The sequence below is a fragment of the Bombus pyrosoma genome, linkage group LG6 (assembly GCF_014825855.1).
Source record: "Bombus pyrosoma isolate SC7728 linkage group LG6, ASM1482585v1, whole genome shotgun sequence".
In the NCBI taxonomy this organism is placed as follows: Eukaryota; Metazoa; Arthropoda; class Insecta; order Hymenoptera; family Apidae; genus Bombus; species Bombus pyrosoma.
Genome location: NC_057775.1, coordinates 557,465 through 585,201, shown reverse-complemented (window position 1 = coordinate 585,201; position 27,737 = coordinate 557,465). Strand labels below are relative to the sequence as shown.

Below are 27,737 nucleotides of genomic sequence, written 5' to 3'. Positions count from 1 at the left end.
GTAGAATACATTTTTTAATGTAGTTACAAATATTTTTTAAACAAAAGTAGAAGAAAATAGGAGAAAAACGTAATTCATAATTTCATCGAATATAGACATATTTGTGGCCACATGCGACTATCGCGCGCGCAATGGTCCGATTCCTTGTTCTCCCGTCTAAAAAAGCGATGGCGCCACTGACGACCAGTGCCAGTTAAAATCAGTGATGGCCGCAAGGCTTGCGATGCACATTACGTTGTGATTGCGTTGAGTTTGTTTATCGCGACGTTTCCGTGGTAAGAAAAATTCTGTGACTTCCATTCGACGCGGGCTGATTATTGCCGTGTATCTCTGTAAAAAGTACGTTCGGCTGAATCGTATTTGTCAGAGTGGCTCACAGAAACTACGCGTTTGCTCCTCTTGACAGATCTGTCCCGTGTTCGAAGTAGCAGTACCTACTCGAGTGCCACGAGAAGTGTCATTACATCGTCATTTAGGTGACTTTCTCGTAGTAGAAGCCATCCTAATGACGTCGCGTATGTGATAGAACGATACGAAAGGAGCCTTTGCCGACACGGGGACGGCGACCCCACACCCGTCGGCAATTCTTTTTCTTCTCACCCTTGTTGGAGACACGCGCATCGAAAGCGTCTAAGGTATGTACACCGGTAGGCCAGGTTAGGTGCATCGCCGTGTCTCGTGACGGCGTTCTAGACGATTTTGATTTATTGCACACATGTTTTCGTATACTTCTTTACAGCATCAGATAAAAATTAATGGATGGTATTCTAGTATTTATATATAGTTTTATAATAAGGTGAAAATTTCGAATTGTTATATCCATTTTTATGTACCAGGTAAGACTTGTAACTTGATGTACAATAAAATGTTCACGTGTACAGAATGATTTAAATGAATGATAAGACTATTGATATAAGATTTTATTAAAAACTGTAAATATGGAATATAATATAATATATAAAGATATTGTAGTTCTGTTTGAATTTTGTCATTAAAGTCGATAATACCGATACGGTTTCCACAGGTGTTAAGATCTTCGATTTTACTGCACCTGCAAGAATGTCCCCTTATTTATTTACCGTTATAGTATATTATAACGGCAACTGTAAACCCCGGCAAATAAGATTAACTTCATATGCGTCTAATGTAATATAACGGACACTGTCCCGATCAGTATATGTACATATATTCTATCTGGCAAAGGAAGTGTTTGTTCCCCCCTTAAACGGTGCTCCACTGACACACGTTGCTTCCTCTACTCGGCACCGGTCCAAAACATTATTCTCAGTTGATTCATCATTGTCGTGTGCTATTAGTAAAAGTTGTTCGAATTTCAGCGCACGGAATGACGTATCGTTTCGTAATCGTTAAAATCAATCTATATCTTATTATAATCCGATCGTGTAATCGTTCGAAACCGCATGACATCTTGAACGATTGACATTTATCCCTGACATCGATATAAGTATGTACGATAGTCCTTGTCTGGAAATCATTTGGAAATATGTTACAAATTTTAATACATCGCTATCAATTATTCGTAATACGATAGTGTTACATTTGACAGGATATCGATTCTATATCATTTTCATGTTTTGTAGTTCGAGTCGCGTAAGACGATTAAAGGTTATTTATTCCATTTGTTCAGTCGTATATCAAGAGATTAAGATCAGCTTGACGAGAATCTGAATTATGAGAAATCCGAAATTGACCGCGCCTTTTGGCCGCTCCATTTCGCGCGTTCCTCTGTACGCACCAAAACTGTCCCACATTCCCAACCGTTCCTCTGTCTCCTCAAGCGATCTTATACACCCCCACCTGGCCCACTTATTGTATTGATTCAAACTTAGGCATCCACACGTTCCTCATTCCTTTGCAACTTCCTGCTTGACGATCTTCCTCTGACACTTCCTGTTGAATCCTTCCGGCAATTTGTGCGCCGCAAAGACAGTAATTCCATTCGGGAAGATATATTGGAAAAAATGGTAGAACGGTATACATATGTATTTGGGGGCTTTTAGGTTTCCTGGGACATTCCTTCCGCTGACGTGAGCATTGTTCCGGTCTCAGTTCCTCTGATCAATTCAACCATTCAACTATTTCATTTATTGTTTGCACAGATATTTTCGACATATTAATCTTAGGATTATGTGGATTGTTCGAGATTTGTAACTGATATTATTAATTCCATATATTACTATTTGTAGTGATATATATATATATATATACTCAGGTTTGAAGGCTTTTGTCATCAACAGCTTTCGTCGAGACGATTTCTCTTTATGTGACGAACAATCAATACATTTTTTAGTCCTCTGTAAACAGAAATGTATGAAAAATACCTTTCATAAAATGTTAGTTTCATTGTAAAAAAATTCTTTTTATTTGAGAAGTAGGCTTTCTATTATTAATTACTATCATTATTAATGAACATTATTATTATTCCTACTAACAGTATATAAATTGGTATTATGTATAATACTAAATTAACAAATTATTAATAATTATTAATTATTAATTATAAATAAATAGGTATAATTTCTTTTTTCTTGTTTCACGAATTAGTATATGTACCTGATTAATTCATTATCGATTCATTTAAATTTTTAGTATATGTATATGCAAAAAAGATACTTTATAAGAATTACTCATTCTTATTATCTTACTTATAATTCATCATATAAGTTTCCCTCCGTATAGATATGAAATGAATATCTATCGTTCTTAATACTAGTTCAATACAAGGTCGCATAACAAATTATGCTAGTCTGTTTGTTATCTTGTGTACTGACATGGAACAGCTGAATTAGTCTAATCATTCAGGCATTCAAGTTATAATATACCACATTTGCCTGGAGCAATTGAAAAGTTAATAACATAATGATTTTGTATAGTACGAAACTGGATATGATATTATAATAACATCAAACTAACTAAGAATATTTAATTTTATTTTAAAAAATAAACTGACCTTTTTTCTCTCTCAAATATTGATAATTAATTTATACGATATGGTGGTTTTCGAAGAATTAATAATCATTTTATTATTCCACAATATGTATAAATAATATATCAATAGATCAAATAAAATAAAAGATTAGAAGAACATATGATAAAAGACTACAAATATTAAATATTAAATATTAAATAAACATTCTAACTACTTTAATAATGATGAAAATAATTAAATATTAATTAATAAGAAATTTTTGAATACCAAAAATGTCGTTAACGCTACAAGGCCATCTAGAATGAAATATTATTATTTTACAACTGTTATTATTCGCAAAAACTGTAACAAAGAAACAATGTAATGGTATTATTACAGGACGATAATATCAAAACAAAATTCACAGAATGTGAAATTTCACCTTTCGAGGGTCAAATATCAAGAACAGGATATAAAAGATTACAGTAAACATATGTAAAAAGATATCAAAAGTATCAGTCATATCGTGAAATGAAAAGAAACGTTTGCACCGAATGGTTCACCTAATCATAGAATGAAAAGTAAAATTAGAGCTGAAAACAAACGTTTCGAATTTGAAAATTGGCGGTAATTTCGAAAGCGCATCGTGCACTTTGGTTCGTTGATTATTTTGCTGAAAGATAGGAGGTAAGATCGTTCTTCCTCTCTCTCCTTTTCTAACTGTAACTCGGTAAGTAAAATATTGATTAGGCAGTACAGAAACCTAGATAGTTTTTACTGCATTTATCGCGGCCGTCTCTATATTTATCAAGCATTCCACGCGGTGATCTCCTCTCTTCCTTTTTCTCTTTCAATATGTACGCATCGATGATATTAACCAGATCAGCGAAAAAGCTTTGTTCGCGATACACAACTAGCTTTCGGTACAAAGCCTTGAAAAACCGAAACCTAAATGGGATTACGTAAGTTACCTTGGCGAGGTTTTCCGCTCTGTCAGTTCCTCGTCGATTTAGTTAGTGTGTCACGCTTGGCTCTATTTACTTAACGGTTTTCCACTTTGATGTATTTAAGACATTGTCAAGCATTAATCGCTATTGGGTGCGACGATTGAATCAAATTGAGTTACACAAAGCCGATTCGCTAAATTGATTAAATGCTATTGAGTATGGTCACGAAGGTTTTGAAGGTTTGAAGGATGAAGGTGGTGTCTTTATTTTGGCGTGTATTTGAATGGCGAATAACGTTTTTATTGCGAATATCGAGTATTTACATGAAACATTATATTTATTTGATGACGGAATACATTTTTTAGTATGTATCGAAAGAATATATTACAAAACTTACAAAAATATTTAAAACACGTTATTAGCAATTGGTTTAAGAATTATTTCTATTTTTTTACTGCATCTTTCTTTGTAGTAACTGATATTCAAAATAAGATTTTCCAAATAATTTAAAAATAATTATTTTTCAAAGCAGTTATTCATATTACTGTGATATGAAGAAATCGATATAGTATCAAGCAACCAATAAATTCATTTTTCTCAAACCGACTTCCCAAATTGAATCATTATTTAGTAAACATGTGTTATTTAATCTGTCAGGTTTTATGACGCAAGCACAAGCTTCTCCAAATATCAGAATTTTTAAATTGGTACTTAATCACCTGACCTAATGCCAATATCATCCTTTCCTATCTATACACTGTATATTACATTATGCAAAAATTTTAGAAAATGTTTTCATATAGTGTTAACAAAGGGACAGATCTTTTATCAATTAATTTTATGTTATCAAAATTGTTTTTCTTATATTCGGGTTAATTACTTCTTCATACTTTAAAAAATATTCTTCATCATAATATTAAAATATTAAAGAAAAGTTGTGAATATTTGGAAATATAACATACTATTTATCTTAAGAATTATATCTTTGGCAAGATAATAATAATGCATAGCAAAATTATTTGGAGATGGAAGAAAACAGAAAAAATAGAGAACACACAAGAGAAATATATTAGGTCCGGATTTTAACATCCCAGCATAGTTCTGGTGGAAACCAAAACGAATAAAGTAAGAATAGAGGCGGCAAACAAACAATAAGATATGAGGAGAAAACAGAACGGTTAAACAACAATAAAATGATACAAAATGCTGAAGAGAAATACATATAGACCAAGATAAGAAATGGGAAGAAATAAAAGATACTTAAAACAGGCAGAGAATGATAAATACTGAAGAATTGGAAATGGAAAGAAGAAGAGACGAAGATTTTGTTGAAGATCTAACACAAATGGACTGGGCAGAGCAATTACGATGGCAATACAATAGAATAGTAGAACAAGAAGCGGGTATAACAAGCGTTATAAGTAAATTAGAGGCAATCAAAAAGCTAAATATTTAAATGAAAATTACAAAGGCAGAAATCAAAGGTGAATACTACGTTTAGATGTGGAAACGAAGAAAGGGGAAATATGTATTGAAAAAAGGAAGAAAATACAATCCGCAAACTACGTAAAGAGGCATGAGAGTCACTGAAACATATGCTGCATGAATGTAAAGAGCTGAAAGGAATACGGTTAACAGAAAAAGAAATACTAAAGGGAGAGGAAAAAGGAACGGACTATTATGTAGTGCTGGAAAAAGGAGAATCAAGAAAGGACAATTGGAAGGAAAGGAAAGGGCGGAATTAAAATTTTGTAATTAGGTTCCCCACACACGCGCGCGTGCGTGCACGTTTGCACAAAATAATTATTGTTACATAACAGAACTATTTTATATTAAAATATTCTTTTTTAGCCATAAAGTGACGTTAAAATAAAAGAATCAGCAAAAGTGAGTATGTTTTTCTCCCTATGATATTCACATTAATTCATGGAAACAAAACATTTTCCACTGAAATCTACGTTCACAGAAAATAAAACCCGTAATTACGTTAAACGTGCAACCCGTTGGAAAAAATCGATACCCTTCGGTTTTTAGAACTGGTGAAGGTATTATTATTGCAGCGTTGCCAGTAACCTGATGCCATAGTCAATCGAGCAGAATCTAGGATCGATATATGCGCACACACGCAAAGAAAGCCCTGGGAAAGGAAAAAAAAGAAGAGAGAAAATGGAAGGGAAAAAAAAGAAAAGTTTCATTGCGTGTATACTGGTTATTGGAGTATACGGAGTGGCCGAAGGCCGGAAAGCAGTTACGAAGTTCATTGCGCCGCGTAATTAAAGCGCGAAGTGGCGAACAATACGACAACCGTCGATGCCGATTCACCTTTCAAACAAAACTTCACCCTGCGCCGTTTGCGTAACAGGCTTTAATGACTGAATGAGCCACGCCGGAGGAATCGTATCTTCATTCGTTTCCAATAATCGGTTAAGGGTTAATGGAAATTGAACGCTTTTCAAGAAGCGATGTTCCTTGGTTTAGAATGACGATATTAGAAGAATAACTATTTTTCATGTTCTCCGAGGAATATTCGTTTGTCGGTAATTGCACTATCTTTTGTTAAGACTCATTCGGATTAAACAATGCGCTTGAATTCAAGTAACCTGATTTTAATCCATGGGTCAAGTGGTGAAATAATGTGAAGGTAAGGGGAAATTCGAGGGATTTTATATTTTATCATATATTGTTTGTGAGAATTGCGACTGCATAATTAGCAAATTACAATGATTATAATCTGCGATTGAAGTTACTTATAACTGTAATTATAATCTCTCCTAATATTATAATATTGTCAAATACAAGTAATACAAAATATAAGTTTTCCGATAGAGAATATACGGATGTATCAGTTTCATAATAAAACATATAGTAAGATATAAATAAGTACATTATGATAAACTGAAAGATAAATAAGAACAGTGATTGATCAATATGGTGAAATAAGTGGAACGAATGAAAATAATGCGTATTTGTAGCAGGTATTTACATATCGGCAATCAGCAGCGACTTGTTAAAGAAAACACTGAATCTTCAGTATGTTGTGTTCACAGCCTGTTCATTTCAATTATTAGCGGCAAAAAGCCAATAAGATCGAGTGGCTGTGCTCGAAGCGATATTCATGTTTTCGAGGAATCGTCGGGAAGAGCTATTTCCATAGCTCTGAGAAACGCCGTTTGTTTTGTTGGTCCTCTAAAGCTGAAGCACGGCCGTGTGCTTATTTATGTGTATTCAAATTGTACATTCGTGATTTGCAACGAATAGCTGGCGAGAACGCCAAATTCCTACTTCGTTCGAATTTAAAACACGCCATCTCTTTGGATAAGATTTGAAACACCTGAATAAGCTTGCTTTATTTTGTTTTTGTCGAGCTTCAGAGTGATATAAATGGAAACTCCTAGCGAAACGTAAAACCAGAGTTAGCGATTTAACAAATTCAGTATTTTTTATTTTAATGTAATTTTCAGTTTAGTTTGATAGAATTTAAAAGGAAAGTGAATATTCTATCTGAAATGCATAAATAATTTTTTCATCGAATGCTCGCGTCATTGAAAAGTGTTTTTACTCATGCAACAAGCGATTGCAATTGTGTGACATTTAGTGTATTTTTAGCTTTGCAACGTAGCCATTACGCGGAAAAACACATACCAGGCTGAAGAATTTTAACGAGCAGAGATAAGAACTCAATTGCGACGAACTTAACTGAATAGTGCACTTGTAAACCTTAGCACCTATTCTGAGGTAATATCGCATGTTTGATATTCGATGGAATAAAAATTCCGGTTTATAAGATTAATGATAAGTGATCATAATGAAATAATGTGGTCTTGTAAATTAAGGCTTATCGGTGTCTGCACATTTTTTTGCACAACAATTGCGTCACGCAATTAAGCAATTAACGGGATCTACTTCGTACTTATTATTTTGATTATTAACTCGTTGTTAAACATCTTTAATACTTACATCGGAATAGTTAGCATTGTACGAATTAAAGAGTATAATGTGTTGTAATAATACGTCGTATTTAATTTAATAAGGTGGTAGCAATGTGGGGATATGTTAATCTACAGTGAGATTCTTTCAATTAATTTTTATTGTAAGGCTTATGTGATTCATGTATTCTCCAAAAATAAAAGATTACATAATTTTGATTGAAGACCACATTAAAAGAATGTAACAAGTTCATCTTCAACAGAATTATACAAGTTATATATTTCATCTCAAAAGCGAAGAAAAAATCGAGAAATGTGACTTATCATGATGTGATTTATAATTACTTAATTTTCTGATTAGAAATATACTATTAATATTCTATATATATATATTTCTACTATAAATTAGAGAAATACATGTATATAGATAATATAATATCTCATACAAATCATGCAAACGAATAATACACACTGGGATATAATATTTAACTAAATTATAACCGAACGTAACAACATTACGGTAGAAGTTTACTTCGATCCAATCACCGCGGGTTTCCCTATGATAACCTGATAGAAATTTTCGTGTGATCGCCACAGTTTGCCAAAGTAACTTGTAGTAACTAGACCATGAACAGACTACCATAGGTAGGTTACGGTACACGTAAAACAAAAATTTCAAATCAATGCTCAATATCTCAATACCAAAACCAACCTTATATTATACATATATATGTAAGATTAAAAGTTATATCAATTTTGTATAAGTAGTTGTAGTTACTTCAACATTCATATTATAATTATATTAGCAATGATATATAGTTCACATAACGCTTAAGATTTAAATTAATATATATTAAAATTCAAATTATGTTATTTAATTTGAAAGAGTTAGAATGAACGAATCTATTATATAACATAATAGAAAAATGTTTGGAAATAATTTATTTGATTTTAATAGTGAAGTTACCTTTCCTATATTATATTTATAATAAAAATAATGTAATAATTGAAATGAGCTATTACTTTGAATTGTTATTTTTTATCTTTATTTCAAATAGAGTTTGTCCAAATATGATATAATAAATATATCTAAATAATTGTTATCTATTTGCATAAAAAGTAATATTAATTTTATCAATTGTATCTGCATATTTTCAATAATTATAAAAAAGCAAAATCTGATGCTGTAGTTCTAGCCTCAAGCAGCCTTTCGAGACTATTGCTTTTATCCGAACTCATAATGACGTAGTAACAAATTATATAATTAATGCGAAGTTTCGTGCCGTAGAAAAGATTCGTCTACGAGTAGTAATGTACCGCTGCTTTACCGCTGTTACATAACCGGTTCAGACAACTACACCTATAACTTTCATGCGCCTTTAGAATTCTATGTTTATTGCAGTCGTTCCGACATGGTCGATTTTCTTTACAGTTTCTCTCTATCGCGGGTTTTCCGATAGTGATGGGATCTGAAACACTACGAACCACTTCGAATCTGTATCGCATATACGGTGACAAATCCGAATCACTTCGAACATGTTTCGAAGCTTAGAGCTCTTGGAAGTCTTTTTAAGTCTTGAGTCCATAAAATCTCGAAAGACTCGATCATTTTGAAATTTTTGGTCGTTTTGATCGTCTTAAAAGTCTTGATCACCTTAAAACTTTTAAGAGTAACCTACCAAGGTTTTGAGAACTGATAAGTATTCCATATCTTACAAACCCTTTGATTATTGCCGTTGAAACGGTATCATTGACATAGGATATTAAAACAAATCTGGTAAGTTCGAGTTATCATAAATACGTTTATTTCAAGATGGCCCTAACTTTCAAGACTTTAAAGACTCAAGAATTACCAAGACTTTGAAGAGTTTTAAACTTTGGATCATGTTCGAATTGTTTCAGATCCCATCACTATTTTCCGTGCGCGTTTGCATCGGCGCGACTGATGAACTTTAGCGGTGATTCGCCTTCGGGCGAACACGGGCCACAATGCATAGGAACGGAGTTTCGCAATGACAGAAAACAGGCCATCGCGATGGCACGATTTTATGAGTTACGCTATGCGGCAAACAAACGACGATTGTTACGATTTATTCTCTCCTCGTGCTCGCACGCTATGTAATAAGATCGAAGATAAACGTGTTTTTATCGATCCTGCATCGAATACTTCGCTTGCTCAATCAATTCTCTAAGAAGAAGAACCGAAGTCATGAATTAAAAAACAGCGCAAATCCATCAATTAATATATGAAGAAAGTTATTCCTTTCTCTTTATCTTCTTTAACTTATTATTGATTTTGTCGAGATTTATTTAATTATAGATCGTTTTTAAATCTTTGATTGATTTATTATACAATAAAAAGAACCTTAAAACCTAAGACGAAAGTATTAAAAAGTTCTAGTGTTCGACCGTTCGTACAGAGACGCGTTTGCGTAACAACGAGAATCGTAAATTCTCGTTACGATTAGATAATCGACGCCACGAATTGGTCAATTCCCTATTTCGATTAAGATAATAGAGGTGTACTGAACTGAAGTAACAGATTATAACATATTTATTCCAATAACTTTGTTGATATAAATAGTTACGTTTGGTGCCTGTAGACGTATTCTGAGAGACATGTAAATAGTAAATTAAAATTGACGACTGATCAATGAACGAAGACATTGACTGATCAACGGATGAAAAACCAGTCGAGATGTTGATAAACCAGTGAAGTTCGGTGACGATGCTGTCGCAGAGGAAAACCATTGCGGGGGTTGGTCGCCCCACCACTGGTCGCTTGCGGGTGGAAATGACCATTGAACATGGGAAAAAATCGACCTTCGCACTTTTTACCTGATGGAGCAATAACCATAAGAAACGTCTCGACTTGAATATATTTTATAACAATTAAGGTAAAAAATAAATGCTTAGTTATATGACAGTTCTTTAGGATATTTGCGCAGTTAGTGGCCGTCTTGACCGAGAGATGGAGTTTGGTTTGTATAAGGTAACGGGACGTAACATCTAGAGTATATAGTTTAATTGCACTGGAGTTTCTAGGGTACTAGAAGTATGTAGTTTAACCGTTTCTGAAACGTGTAATTTTGTTGGAAGTATAATTTATGATAGCATATAGGCACAGTTCACCTTGTGGACTGTAATATATTGCGAAATAAGTCGAAGAAACGAACAACTCGAAACTCAAGATTGTTTCTTAATAAACAAAGATTATTGTTTCCTAGTTCATAGATTATTTAAAAATATTTTATACGTATTATATAATGCTATATTTTATTACTATCGTATTTTATTTCTAATAATTGTAACTGACAAAAATTGAATTTCTCTTATTAAAGATAAGAATACACATATATACTTATATACGTATATGCGAAATATGTTCTACCAGGAAGCTTTATTCATTTAAAATATATTAGACCCATAAAAAACTTTCCATAATGAAAGTTATATCATTTCACTCGATCTTCCGACTTTCGAAATTACTACAATGTCCGTCGTTATTGTCATTCCAAATAGATTTAAAGAAATTTCCATAACTTGTGAAAAAATCAAGACGAAAGTTGCTTTTATATTTTCTCGTAGAACTTTTTTTTGTATTTTACACGTCACATTACACGTGAAAATATTTTCTATGCATATAAGCTGGTTTGCAAGCATTTTTTAGGAAAAAGGAATAATTTTTTCAAACACTGGAACTTTACTTAAATAGACTCGAATGCAAATCACCGTCCCACCGTTTCAACGAAATATGCCAGACGAATTCAAAGATGCTTCCGGATCGTATTTCGCCAGAGTCGCGAATTTACCGAGAGAGTAATCCGCGAAAATACTCGGTGGCAGAAGCAGCCGGAGATATCAATCTGCCGGTGCATGGCAATGCTCGAACCTTTTTTTCTTTCCTCGCTCTTTCACTCGATTTCCCTTTCTCCCGGCACTTTTCATTCTAAATGCACCTGTCTCCGTTCCATTTTGTTGGACAACAACCGACGAGTCGCATCGATTTCCCGTTCCATTGCGCTAAGGAACTTCATTCACACGATTCTGAGAACCAGAAACCTTAAACTTAAACTGAAGTAATAACAAAGTTCGAATAGCTCTGGTCTGGTGCAATGACTGTCAAAGGAAGACAACGATGTCTTCATTTTTCTTTTTTTTAATCACGCAATTATCTGCTGTTCCAAATTTTAAAATTTGTATATATTATGCGCTAAAATATCTGTACAATTTTTAAAATGTGCTATGACTAGAAAAAATTTGGGAACCACTGCTACAGAATATAGATTCCCAAAGTTTGGATCGCGTCTGCAAATTCTTATTTTGCGTATGATAAACGAATTTCACTTTTAATACGTGTAAATGTTAATACACGTGTACACCGACTACAAATATACTCGTACGCGGGTATTCAATTCACATGTACAGGTAAACGAATTCACATGTTTTTCGGTCATCCTGAGAACAACATATTTTAAGATATTCAAAACTATGTTCAAGACCGTTTCACGTTTAACTATTCAATGATTATGCATGTATATTTAAATATACGCATACATGTGTAATAGAAATACACGAACATTCCTGTTTCGTGGGTATCCGTATGTTTCTATTACACGTGTATTTAAACATACGAGTATAGCCGTTGGACAGTATGTTTGAATATACGCGGATAACCGTTGAACAATCAAACGTGAAGCAGCCTTACACCTGGTTTATAATTTTTTCTTCCCGAGAGTCGTTGAACTGATGATCGAAAAACATGCGAATTCGATTAACTGATTTCAGAATTACGCTAACTGCGAGTACTTAGATACCCATGTACACGTGTACTTAAGAACATGGATCTTTAATTCTTTAATATATGTTTCACGTGCCACAGACACACATGTATTTTAATACACATTCAAAACCGTGATCTCTAGTCGCAACGCACCAGTGAGTCGCGTTAAACATTACAATATGACAATAGTTTACACGTTCATTAGGACAGTTGTAATTCATCAAAGATAGTCGGGTGAAGAAATCGAAGTCGATTCAGTTAAAGATCACATTAGAATTACTATTTCTACCTACTTTGTTTCAGTTCGTAGAACTACACGAATCAGTTTTGAATTGCTTATAAATCAACTTTCAATAATTACACTTCGCGTAGTCTTCGAATGGATCACGAAATATTTCTAAAGTGGATCTCTGTTCCTGAAAGTGTGGAAAGCTCCAGGGAATTCGATTCTGTAAGTCTAGAACGATTTAGTTTCGCACAATCTCACGCAGATCCTGCTGATCGAGGCTTCATCGCATGGAATACTTAACGAACTGAATTGCAAATGATCCTTTTGCCTTTGGTGCGCTTCGTTTTCCACTTGAATCATGTCGTTACTCCCGATGGTGATTTTCCAGCAAAATATTAATTGCTTTGATATTTACTGGCTGCTTCCAGTTGCTGCTGCGACAATTCGGCTTTGTCTGAAACAGTCTCCTATGAATTATCAAGCAGTCGTTGAGTGATTTCCACGTTCCATTAAGTTAACGACCGGCGAACTCTCCCGTTGTTTTGTCGGGTATATCAACGATAAAAGTAATTGTCTTCCTCGTCGGCATTCTCGTTTCCATGATTTCTTTGTTAGCTGTGCCAACCTGATAGGTCGTTGTCGATTGTTGATGATACGAACGAACGTTTGGAGGTTTTAAATTGAAGTATTGACTTGGGATGTTATTGAATCGACACCGAAATGCGGCAATTTGTGATGTGAACGAACGCTGCTGCGAATCGATAGTATATCGAGTGGCTTCGTTACTGAATATTATTTTATTTTGTTGGTTTCAGAAGAGAATAAAACTGTATTTTAATATGAGACTGTTGTATGGGGCGAACCATGTTTATTTATATGAACAAATTAATTTAACTGATTTCGAGAAAATTAATTTTGATCAAAATTATAATAGAATATTCAATAATTATAGATATATGGAAATCGATTATATTATTCGTTTGAAATGAATATTCGGAATGGAATGATTTCAAAAAAGAGAGAAGAGAAATAATTTGTGTATAATATGGTAATATATTCCCAATTATTTAATTTATATGAATAGTATTATATGTATTGTATAATTTCTATAATATTGATTGTAATATTATATTATTTCTATAAGAAACAAATTATACGCACTGAACTTTTAAAATTCGACGCTATTAACTCTTTTGTGCTTAAATGTTTCTTGGACTATGTAAAAAGTTATTTTTGTTTAATGATACGTTTTCTCTGATCTTTTTCTGAGGAAAACGTAATGCACTAAAATTAGAATCAGATTTGGTAAACATAAATATACTTATCATATTTAATGACTTAATAACATATGTTGTTTATAGACAAGGGTTAAAAGTATCATAATAATACCAAGGAATGTGTGTCCTAACACTACTTTATTTTATTTTCTTCGTCGAATGATTTTGTTGAGTTTAACTTTTTTTAAAATGACAATTAAAATGTTGGAAGTTATCGCTGTCGGTTCAAAGACGATCTTCGTGCTTCGCTATACTAGTTTCGTCGCGATTCCTGATCTTAATAGCATCGTATTAATCGCGCGATGCTTGATTCATCAGACTGGACTGAAACTAATCAACAACACAATGAAGCACGCCGTGGCGAATAGTGCTCGTGCATTCTGCGGATGCCTTGAATGCCCTCAGAACCCTTGAGAATATTCACCGTAGGCGCAATAAAGAACGAAGAGATCTAGCTTTTATTGATTACTCTGACATTTAGATAACTGACTAAAAGGTTGCATTAGGTTTTGCGTAGGTAGTTAATTGACCATGAATAAATTTTATCGTTCGCGTTCCATTGGAAACTGACACGATTTTTAGAACTTTCTCGATGCATACAAATAGATTGAACATGATACTATTTTATTTTTATTATATGTTACAGATAAGATGGCGGAGGATGGCGCCGGAGGGTCGGGAAATAGCAGCACCGGTGAGGCAAGCCGGTTGCAGCTGTTGCAAGAAATGCGGCAGCAAAATTTTGATAGCATTCGATTTGCGTCGTACCGCACTGCATGCAAATTGCGATTTATTCAGAAGAAAGTTCACTGTGAGTATAACACATTTATTTAGACGTATAACGTAATAAACGAAGGAAAAGTAGGTGTAAACAAATTAAGTTTTGGGTTTTATAGACAATCCTAATAGAATCTGATCTTTATCGTACAATAATATTTGTTGAATATTATAACGTGAATATGTCAGAAAGAGCCGTTAGTCCAAGTCCAAAGATCCACCACTACATAGTAGCTTACTTAACGCTAAGTCATCTATTTAGTACATTTATAGTCAACTTACTGATAGTATATTACTAGCTCTTAAATCCTATTGACTCTTGATATCAAGAAATTCTAAGTCCAATGAACCACCTGAGGCTGCGAAGCACTTTAATACGAACCACTTGACGCCAGAATGCATATGCCACTTGGTGCCAAGAAACGCACAGTTTGATGCATTAGGTGAGATTCTACTAAAAAAGATAAGTTAAAGCTCTTAGCAGTACTAGGAAATTGTTTTTAGGATTCCGTAAGCTACGAAATCACAGAATCGTCAGGTAACCGAATGGGAAGGCAACCCTCTAAGAGTTTACGAGTTTTAGAGATTTACAAAATTTCGATATTCTGAGAATTCTGATATCTTCGTTAATTATGGTGTCCTAAAGCTTTAGGCTCCTAGATTTCGGGTGAGCCGTAAATTCTGAGACCTTTCATCCTTCTGAACCATCTTGAACCTTCTTGAACCATTGACTCCTGGTATCAAGTGGTTCATGAGGTTGAGCGCTTTTTGGCGTCAAGTGGCCCATAATACTAAGGGTTTCGGCATGAAGTGATCCATAGAGTCAAGAACTTCCTAGGATCAAATAGTCCGTGTGGCTATGGTATAGCGAGCTCGTAGTCCAAGTGATTTATGATACCTATATATTATACTTCACTATTCTATGTAATCTACACCGGTAATTCTCGATCTTTCCATAAAAGCGTACCATAAAAATAAAATAATTAAAAAATTTCATTACCAAAGCACATTTTCTGTTGTATACAGTACACAACGTGGATATATGGAATGTAATCGAAGCATTTCGGGAAAATGGTTTAAACACTTTGGAACCATCCAGCACATTGGGAGTTTCGAGGCTGGAAACTTTATTGTCTTCCTTATTCCATGCCCTTAATAAACGAGTGCCTGTTTCGCAACAAGCCAAAGTCGATGCTACAACCGCTCTGTTGATGAACTGGTTACTTGCTGCCTATACTACAGGGTAAATAGATATTGAATTTTATATGTGTATTAAATGTTTTAACCCTTTAATAGTGTTACTTGAAAGAGACTTGACTAAGGGTTGTTAAATACAGTACTATAAATTTCACATCTTAAATGTCTTCATACTTAATATAATTACTAATATTTTTTATATTTATTTTCTATGAAAAGTTAAGAATATCTTGGTGATAAAAAGACTAAGTATTACTTTCTAATTCGTTCACTCTGAATTCTTTGCTATTTTATTGCATCATTAAAAGATTAAATGGTTCAATAACTATATAATTTCGTATCCCTCGATTCTTGTTACAAAAAATTTTTTAATTAAACTAAAGCATAATTTAATTTTAAGAATTAATGTTGTGTAAATACTAATTTATTGATCACATTCACAATTATGATTTATCGGAAACTACATTTTTCGTAGGGAAAACAATAAGATATCCGTTTTCTCTGTGAAAGTAGCGTTAGCTACGTTATGTGCTGGAAAACTAATGGACAAATTTCGATGTAAGTTATTCTTCGTTTTTTATTTTCGTTCACAAATTGTACGAAATTAAGGAGAACAGCATGATAAGTAAATTTTTATTAATTTTCTGATTATAATGTCACTTTATGACTAAATAGAAGGATTCTAATGTAACAAAATTGAAAATGGAAATGATCCGCTAAGACCAAAAATATAAGTCTTAAAAATGACTAATGAGTTTGTGGAAGCCAGAAAATTGATAAGAATGGATTTATTATATTTTTTCCATGTAGTATCAAAATTAATTAATTAATTCAGTCTACTTGGCGAACAGATATATACTCACAAATATCGGATAGCAATGGTCACATGATACACTGGAGATTCTCTGACTATTTGAAGGAAGTTCTAGCGTTAACGGCTGCGGTTTACGAATCGCCATCTTTTGGATACTCCGAGGGTCTTGCCAATTCAATATTTCCCCAAGTAAGTTCATTAAAATGAACTTCTGTCTGTATACTAGGTAACTGGGAAACTTCTTTGAATTTAATACAACTCGGAAATTAGCATCGTTGGGTGTCACATTGTGTTACAGAATTCGAAAGTCACGGTTAACGATTTTTTGGATACGCTTATGTCTGATCCAGGACCACACTGTTTAATCTGGCTTCCATTGTACCATAGAATGGCTGCTGTTGAAACAGGTGATTTTCCAGATTTCAAATTAATCTAGAATTAATGAATCTCACAATGCAGAAATCAAATTACATATGTAGTTAGAGGATTTTATGCTTTAAAATTTGATTTATTGTCACTAGTTATAATAATACTAGAATTATAGTAATACTAGAATACAATATACAGAAAACTATTAGAAAGTTATATGAATATCCATATATGTGACCAATCGTTTAGAATACTTTTGGATTATCAGCTTTGAGTTTTTCTAGACTCATAAAAACATCTTCCGGCATCAGGTTTATCTACCTGATGATCATGTGCTTTAAAGTAATCCTAGATGTATTATCATATTTCATCTTCAGCTAGCAAATTTTTCAACAGAAAATATTAATTGAAGATGAATAGATACACAACTACTACAATTTACTGAATATTAAAATTTCTTCTTGAAGTAGGTATTCTGTATAGTATAAAAATGCTTCCACTGAATACTGTCGTCTAATATTCATATCAACAAACATAATACTTTAACGTATTGTAAACGAAGATGCAACTCGTGCATGTAAATGAGTTTTTCATTCATGTACAATTTTTCAGTGGCCCATCCTGTCATGTGTGACGCGTGTCACAAAGAAAACTTCACCGGCTTCCGATACAGATGTCAGAAATGTCACTCGTACCAGCTCTGTCAAGATTGTTTTTGGCGCGGTAAAGTTTCTGGGACACATAATAACGATCATGAAACGAGGGAGTACAGTAGTTTTGTACGTGTTGGATAGAACTTTTAAAGTTTCAAACTTTTCCATATATAAATAATAATATGTATCTTTTACGTGACACCAATCTTCTCCTGTTTGTTCTATAGAAATCACCGAGCAAACAAATTGGTCATTCCTTACGAAAGAGCTTCAGATGCGTACCTGAAAAGGGGAAGAATAGTTTACCGAGATTTCCGGAACAACCTGAGAAGACGTTAGATTTATCACACATAGTGTGAGTTCCATGATCTATCATACTCATATGATATGTATAGCCGTCGATATGAACGCGATTCTTCAATCGAAAATAAATTCCCTGCATTGCAGCCCGCCATCACCTTTACCATCTCACAACGGTTTTCCAGATCCAGGTTTCATGGCTCCTTTCGATTCCGGATCGATGGACAGCCGTTCTACTTTAAGGAGGTGAGCGTAAAACAGATCGAAATTGCACAGCTTATACTAAATGTGCACGTAACGAGTCACAATTTTATTTATTTTTTTTTTATTTCTTTATTCATACATTGTACAGTATGGATAGTTCAAGAGTGGATGATGAACATAAATTAATAGCACGATACGCACAAAGGTTGGCTCAGGAAGCTAGGACTATGGTAAGATATCTTATTTATTCTAAAATAACTAACGTTTAATGTTTGTTGTTTACTGTTCTACAACTATATGGGTACATGCTTAATATTCATCTTAATATTGTAACAATTATAACTTGATATTATTTATATAAAAAAGGTATAAGTTTAATTTACAAAATTGTTCAAATAATTTATACGAAGTTGTCTAACAAATAGTATAATCTTTAATGTAAAATTTGTGGGTATATTTGATATAATGTGGTTTGGTGTAGTTTATGATAAAAGCATGGAACTTTATGCGAAATCCTCAGTTATTAGCAAATTAGAGCAATAAACTTAATTAAACGTTCAGCTGAATCGTGACTTTGTGTGACTAATTTTAATTTCATAATTGCACAGCCTCGTGCCGCATCCAGAATGTCGCAAGCTGACCAAGCAGTAAGTATGCGAAATTTTTACCATCATTTGTACAAGTAACAATGATTCAACTAAACTTCATTTTCTTATTTTTACAAATTATTTGAAATCGCAATATTTGTGTTACAGGGTAGGGCACCGTCTGATGCTAATTTGGCATCATTAGATGCCTCGAGAGCACAACGCGAACTTATATCGCAGTTAGAGGCAAAGAACAAGGAAATAATGCGCGAGATTGCAAGGTTAAGGTATACCTGTGTCGTTTATTTCCTTTATATCAAGCCTAAACCTCGAGTTCATCCTGTCGAACCATCCTAGGATCATGCATGTTAAAAAGGACATTCTGTTTCGCTTCTATCACTTTTGTTGCGTAGAATGTATATACTAGAGCTGAAGACATCACAACAATCAATACTAACATAAATACATCTTTCCCTTTATGCATATTTCATTTATATAACCGTATAAATAACTTAAAAATGAAGACAGTCGAATCCAAAACCATTACTAACACCGGAATAACCCGCTTGTAATCGATATTCTCTTCATTAGTTTTTTAGGAATCTCTGTACTTTACCTTAGTTGTCTTAGTCTTCGATATATTACATTATTTACAAATTTAAAGTAATTAGGTATATCTATCTTGTCCGAAATTATACAATAAAGTTATTATTAAATTATTTTAATTTAACGTTAATACAATTTTTGAAATTGTTAGATTCATTAGATTCACACACAAACACCACATTAATAATATATTCTCGCTTCAGCTTGTAGTTAGTGAAATGGAATATCTAATTCAAAAGATATTCCAGCTTTTGTTTTCCATTTATTTTTTATCATATTAACATTGAATCTAACTAACTAGGAGACAACAAGAAATAGAAGCGGCTGGTTTGGAAAATCCTGCATTAATGTCTGAACTGAGAGCCTTGAGGCAAAGAAAAGATGAGTTAGAAACTCATTTAGCAACATTGCAAGATTCTAGAAGACAATTAATGGTGCAACTGGAAGGTTTAATGAAAATGTTAAAGGTATTATTTCAAGAACAATCTATAATCTCAATCTTTCTTTTAACATTTCAATTTTATTATCATAGTGCAATACTCCAAATTTTATATCATTATAGAATCACCAGGCATCTCCAAGGTCAACACCAAATAGTTCACCACGAAGTACAAAGTCACCACCTTTACCTCCTGGTGCAGTGCCAAGTAGTAGATCAGCTCCACCAACTCCAGGTGGTCCACTTTCTACAACTCCACAACAACAACAACAACAACAACAGTCGCAAAGTCAACAACAAATGTCTCAAAGCTACCAGAGTCCCGTTCCAACGACATCAGTGGCGAGTGTAACTAATAATACCATGCTGGGAACAATACAAAATCCTATTCCAGATAACTTATCATGTGTTGGAGGCGACGTAAGGTAGGCAGGCATATGAAAAATCTCTGCTAGAAATCAATGAAAAGATAGTCAAAGTTAAAAAGACACAAGGCAGCAAAAGAAAAAGCAAACATTACAATCTTTGTATAAAACACTGTTATATCATGCACATAGAATGATTTAGAAATAATTCTCGAATTTATCGGAAAATTATGATTAAAGAAATATTTAGAAATACATTGACAAGTTCTAAATACATATCATATTTATAAAAACAGGAAAAATTCGTTCCTTGTTTCTTTTAACATTTTTTTAGTACCATTTTATATTGATATGTTTGTGAGGTTTTTTATGTAAGAATCAGTTGTACAAAGATTTGTAACGTACTTAGATATTGAAAGTAATTACTTTTATAGAAAAATTAACAAAATTTTATACATTATCGACATTTATGTACTTTACGCCATATTTAAAACAGTCATTATTATATAATTTGTATACGTAATAAGAAATTATGTTTAAGCTGTATGAAGAAATTAGTCATATTTTACAAGCATATCTATAATTTAAACGATTGATTATGTCTATTTCTATGTTATATACGTTTATTTAAAATTGATTTCTTCTAAATACACAGTGCTAGTATAATAAGATTTTAGCTGCACTCTATGAAAAGAATTAGCACAGTAATCATATCTTTGGTTGTTGCATGTGAATATTAATGGGACTGTATTATTGATCAGCTAGTAACAAGAATAAGTTTGGTACTAGTTGAATAACTAATGATTTTTCTATTTTGAAATATTCCTATATTAACGATATTGTAAATTCTGATTGCAGTTTTATTAAAATATTATATTTATATAAGTCATTGCTTTTTGCTATTTTGAGACGCTTTTAGGCACTATTAAATTTTTATAGTTTTATGTTATCGATTATATCTTAATTTTCCTTCATTGCATTTAATTTGTGAAATATTACAGGCATGTGTATTTATACGGAATGAAACAGCAGATATATTAATGTACTTTAAAGAGCATGTTCAGATCTTTTACTGTACATTAGAAAAATGTTGTTACATTTTCCTTTATATTAAATTGTATAATTGATTATATAATATTATTTTTTTAATAAAAAAGTAGTTTTATGTATTAACTATCTTTTATTTTTAGTTGCATATACTCTTTTACCTATCTTTTGAAATATTGTTATGAACTAAATATGTTATGTATAATACTCTAATTCAATGATATCTAAACTTTCATCGAAATTAAAATTATATTTTTCAAAAATCAGAATGAAGTGTTGTAATAAAGAGATTATAAAAAGAGAATGCTAAACATAAATATATGGAACTTTAAGAAGTAACATATGTAAGTAAATTTATTAAAACACAAAAAACATATAGATTTAAAGAAATAAAATTTAGTTTATGAAATTTTTACACCCGCTTTCTTTTAATATTGCATGTTTATGCTAGTATAATTGCTAATTTAAAGTTTGCGAATATACTGATATTTGCTGATAAAAAAATTTTCATCCCTAGATGCTTGCACAATAAGCGTGGCATGTCACGATCTTGACTTAGTTTTTATTTTGGAAGTCGCTTTATGCAAAGAAAATAGAGATTTTCGATGTCAGGTCTGCGTTCAGGACAAACAGCTTGCCAGGGAGTGGTTCCAGCAGTGCGAATAATAGCTTGGGCCGATCCTTACGAAATGACTTATTGGTAGCTGCTGACAGTGTTACTAATGCCATGTCAACACTCGTGAGGGAATTGAATTCGGGTATGTTGTATTACAAATTTTAACATACTTTGCATCAGAAATGAATGCAAAATACTTTGGTAGTTCAAAATGGCACAAAAACTTGTATTTAGCTATCGTTTTTAACATAGGCCTCCAATAATTGTATATCTGGATTAGGTGTAAGGCATAGAAATCATTAGCCCTTAAAATAAAAAATGTATAACCAACTCGAAGAGGTAACAATTAATTCATATAATCTCATATGTTTAAAACTAACATACTATTACAAAAACTCATTAATGAAATGATATTTGTGAGTAGTTATAATAAGTGAGATATTAAAAGTTCTTATGTTCCTACCAATGTGTATGTTTTTGTTTCATTCATATTACTTTGAATAATTACTCGATTATAAAAGAAATTATGGCGATCTAAAATAACTTTTCAAGTAAATGTTTTTCGTACATATATACATTTTCTCATATTGTTGTTCATATTAGTGTAAACAGGCATGTGTGGCAGTATTTTTCTTCTATCACATCATTAGATTTTATAGCATGTAATAATGCATTTCCCTACCTATTTTTAGTGAACAAAATTTTACAAATTTATTATGGAACTAAAGCTCAAATACAAGGTAAATTTTACAATTCATACATAGCCATATATTTATATTAAGAATTAAAATATAAAAGAAATTTAATTTTTTTATATTATTTGGAAAATAATTCTTATAAATATTTATATGTAGAACAAAATAAATAATTGCATATTCGTATTTAGTACTTACAAGAAGAATAATATGCTATTTTTTTATGTATATTAAGTACAAATATTATATTGTTACAATATTTTTAAATAATTATTTCAATTGATAAATTCACAAAAAGAAAACACAGGCTTTTAGTTTATTCGTATCTAAATGTGTCAATAATGATTTTTTAAGTTTTTTTTTTAGAAATTCAAAATATATCTTAAAATATTTTTATAAATTGTTTTATGCAAGTTTTTAAAATATATATCATACATATATATTACTCACTGTTAACAACTTACAGATGTAAATATTTAGTTTTTGCCTCTCTTTACACAGTTTGCCTGTTATAATTCTTATTTTCTCTTATCTAGTATAGACTTAGCAAAATTTAGTCTAGAAATAGCACAGACTACTACACTACACGTGAAACAGGACATGCTCTTTCTAACAATAAGATAATTTATAATTCGATTAATGATTTAAAAATAATTTGAAGACAAATTGCGATTAAACAAAAATTTAATTTATGCAACTTTATTCTTACATTTACTATAAAGCAAAAACGATGTTTCATTTTTCATTGATACTTGGAAATTTATTACAACATTTCTTTTGTTTTGAATACTGTAAGAAAGTACAAAAATATAATAATGTTAGTAATAATTACCGTTATTATAAGAAAATATTTGATTGGGATTTAAATATACAAGTCTCTATATAAAATATCCCATTGGTATTACAATTTTGGCAAAAAGATAGATATTTTCATATACAAATGACACTTTAGACGTGTTGTGGAATGTGTGTGATGCACCCCCTGTGAATGTATCCTGGTGCCTTGCAGACTCAGACCAGGAGGATCATTCTCACAACTCTGGCCGAATTAACATCAGAAAGCCGTTAGGTAAGAGTTTGTTCAAATTTCCATTCTCGTAATTTTTTACATCCTCACAAGCATTTTGCAAAATATTACATCACATGCTTCTTTTGCATAAATATATAATTACTATATTAAATAAACGTGTTAGTAAACGTATCTGTTATTTCAGACAGTAAAGCGTTAACAGTAAATTGTAAATTGGGAATTGTAATAGTAAATCAGGTACATTTTTATACTAGTTAAAAATTATATTCTGTCATTTTCTTTAGAAGTAGTTAATTGACCGTCGTTTCATTTTTGCTCAGTTACATATTTGTAACATACAATCACACTTATAAATTAGTAGACCGATATTTATTTTCCTTTCAATTACTGTATATAATATTATCGATATTGTAAATGTAAATAAACATCTAAATTCTAAATATATTGATTAAGTAGATACAGTTATACAATATTCATTTTATAGGAATTAGCGTTCTTTTCTGCATACAAAAAATTGAAAGATCAAATATTAAAAATAATTTGAGTGTAACAAGTACATTCATAATTTTGGAATTATCGATTTTCCTTATCTTCAGATTTCGAGGCTGGCGAGGATGGTGATGATAGTAGCGGCGGCGGAAATTCTTGGCGAGAAGAGCTTCAGCGACGCTATCAACAGGAAAATGATTTCTTGGCTGAATTGCGTGCACGCAATGTTAATATCTCGCAAACGCCATCTGCTACCCCATCCAGCGAACAGGAACAAGAAAGAGGCGAAAGGGAAGAGGCAGATGGAGAGAAGGAGGATGAAAATGAATCTAACTGGACAGAACCAGCAAAAAAATGGGTCAACCGATAAGTTTGTTATACATGACATTTATATGTATTCTAACGGCTTAGAAACTGCTACCAAATGAAACGCAAATAAGTTACTGTAGCTCCACCGGTTATTTATGATAGGCATATATCTGGGTGTTAGTGTGAAATATAACCAATATGACATTAGATTTTGGACAGTATTTAAAAAAAATCTTACAGTTTTCGAAGCAGTACTTTTAATCAAAAAAGTTATCATCTCATGTCAGCAAACACAGAGGTCATAAAATATCTTGATACAAATTTTAACAAACAGATAAAATTAAATAATATAAATTTATTAAAAAAGTACTAAACTCTTATTTAGTATATGTTATTTATCTTTAACATATTTCATGAAAAAAGGAATTTCATTGTTTTCCTACTGTTATTAAAATATTGTTTCTATATATTTTAGATATTTATACGTTTCGTACAGATATGTATGAAATTTTTAAATTATCAATTTCTTTTATACATATATTGTTTCTTTTATTTCTGTAACTGTGATTAAACGCATTAAATATAATGTTACGAATAACTGAAACCAAAGAATATGACTGGCGGTGTTTATGGGCCTAAGATATAAAGATCTCTAAATCAAGCTAAATATAAGAAACTTTCTCTAATTTATACATTCACTAATACTACATGCAAGACACTGCATTTATACAATTTTGTCATAAAGATATGGAAAGACATTAACTTAAACCTGGGCGCTCAATACGAAACAGACATTTAGTCTATCGTAGATGTTAAAAATGGAAGAAACTTTTGCACAGGTCTCTTTGACCAACTTTGTACAAGGAGGTAAGTAAATATAATTAAAGAAGTTTTTTAAAGTCGTAATAAAGAAGATTGTTAAATGAACGCTTAGTTGCAGAGTCCCGACGTTTTTTTGTACATTCATACGAATTAGATACAATATTCAATATAAACATTACAATCATTAAAAACTTAAATCATCGTATTTTAAATATATTTCATCGTATTAGGTGCTTGACTGTAGTCATATGCGACACATACAAATGTCATAGAAATTTTTGTAATGCATTTTAACTTTTTGTTTTCATTTTAATAATATACACCTCGGAGCTAATGACTCATAAATAAACTCTTTTTCAAATTATTCATTGTCATTATTAGTTTTATTTAGCTGTGTACAGTAATTCAAGATTTGTATCGGGTCAGGTTAGGTTCATCTCCTATTTTTTAGATATACTGTCAACTGTAAGTACTCGAACATCTGCTGAATATTGAACAACAATCATGTATATTGACATAAAAATTAAGAAAGTTTCAAAAAATGGAATTGATTAGTTTGGCTTCTTAGTGATTTATCTATTGGAATATCTAATAGATTCTATTTTTAGAGAGATTTTATTCTTACTATTCTACACCATACTCTATTTAAAATTTTTAAATTAAATTGTACGTATTAAAGATTTTTAAGACCTCGTGTCCTTCTTTTCGTTATACCACTTAGGATAATGCTTAGGATGCCTTAGATCAATCGTATATAATGTACTACAGAATTCGAGTTGGATGTGCGAGCTGTTAGGTAACCAGCTATCGTCGCATAATCTTTGGCAATTACTTACAAGGTGTATGACAGGGTATTTGTTATTGAAACATAAAAAATGTAAAAGATATGAAAATCCATTGAATCATTAATAAGTCAGCTAAATTCTACCTCCCATAAATAACTATTTCTGACACCATAGATTTAGCCTAACGGTAAATTTTTACTTCTGGCAATTCGGGGAATCTCATATTTAGACTATGGGCTTTTATGCGCAAAAGTACAAGAATTCAAATATTTAAAATATCCAAAGTAGAATACTCGTTGCAGTATTTAGTAGAAGAAACAAACTCCTGTTAGATTTTATTCTTTTAGTTCTGTCTTTAAAAATATAAATTTGCATAAGTATCCATAGTCTACCACTATTTTTTTGTTGTAAGATATTGCTGGGTCTCTGATCTAACCAAACTTGACTCGATCTAATCGTAAGATATCAATGATTTTGGATCTTTGCACATTTTTATGTTTTATTCATATAAGATATATACATGTATTTATAATAATTATAAATCGAATGACAGTCATAACATTAGAAAAACCTATTACAATCGAATTACAAGTTCCTATCTCCAACATGCTTTAAAGTAGTTTACAATAGAATAATATTATTTATACTTGGGAAAAAATAATATATTTATGACCCAATGGCTTTGAGGTATTATATTAATGATAATGTATATAAATCTCATCGTTGATTATCTATCAAATATAAAATACTGATATTGGTAGGAAACGCTTAAATGTATTGCTTAGGCATTTTGAACGCATTTATTGACTTTGTTTTCTTAACTTTAAAATCTTCAAAAAACTATCACATTTAAATGCCTAAGTTTTACAGGGTAATCATAATCACGTCACATTTATGATTGTATAATAAATAAGAATAGAAGAATTGACTTTGTTTTATATGCTATATTTAGTTCCTAGATTAAAGATATACTATCTCAGTAAATGATAATTAAATTGTAATTAATATGGAACGATACACATTTTGTAATTTTTACGTGTTGAATGTATTCAAAATGTTCTATGTATATATTTATATGATTTCGTAATCTTTTTTGTCTATATTGACAGTAGCAACTACATAATACAAGTATTAAATAAAACGAAAAGATATTGAAATCATAACGTGCAACGTAAATAATTGTGCTAGCTATTAATATTTATTTCCGATTTTTGTTTAACCCTTATAGATATTTCCATTTAGAAGTTACAACTATCATATAAAAATAATTTTATTTTACATCTTATTGATAATATTATAAGGATCCATAATAAATTATTCTAATATTTAAATATCCTGGCAATTTTTATTGAATGTCAACAAGCTTTTCATATAACTATTTACGGATTGATGTATACTTATAAATAGTTACAAATCTTACAATTAATAGTGCAAAACATTTTTGATACATTTAGAGTTAAATCGTAATGGAAATTGTATTAAAATATGAAAAAGGATTCCATAATAATATATTATTCAAGTATTGATTACTAATTAATTTTA

The 27,737-nt window shown here is 31.6% G+C and overlaps 1 protein-coding gene across 12 annotated transcripts; it reads left to right on the top strand.

Annotated features, from left to right (window-relative positions):
- Positions 1-32: 32 nt before the first annotated feature.
- LOC122568680 (dystrobrevin beta) lies at positions 33-25,774 on the top strand. Of its 12 annotated transcripts, none has more exons than XM_043728693.1 (19): positions 39-275; positions 407-635; positions 14,738-14,902; positions 15,895-16,111; positions 16,541-16,623; positions 16,917-17,068; positions 17,178-17,286; positions 17,861-18,027; positions 18,129-18,256; positions 18,349-18,447; positions 18,554-18,635; positions 19,014-19,052; positions 19,161-19,279; positions 19,900-20,065; positions 20,161-20,462; positions 22,062-22,207; positions 22,758-22,805; positions 23,770-23,829; positions 24,387-25,774. In XM_043728693.1, the coding sequence occupies exons 3-19, from the start codon at positions 14,743-14,745 to the stop codon at positions 24,647-24,649; spliced, it is 2,340 nt and encodes a 779-aa protein (XP_043584628.1). In that variant the 5' UTR covers positions 39-275; positions 407-635; positions 14,738-14,742; the 3' UTR covers positions 24,650-25,774. The 12 variants fall into 12 exon arrangements, with proteins under 12 accessions (XP_043584638.1, XP_043584637.1, XP_043584635.1 ...); XM_043728692.1 differs by having other exon boundaries at positions 39-339; XM_043728700.1 differs by having other exon boundaries at positions 36-635; positions 18,611-18,635.
- Positions 25,775-27,737: the final 1,963 nt, after the last annotated feature.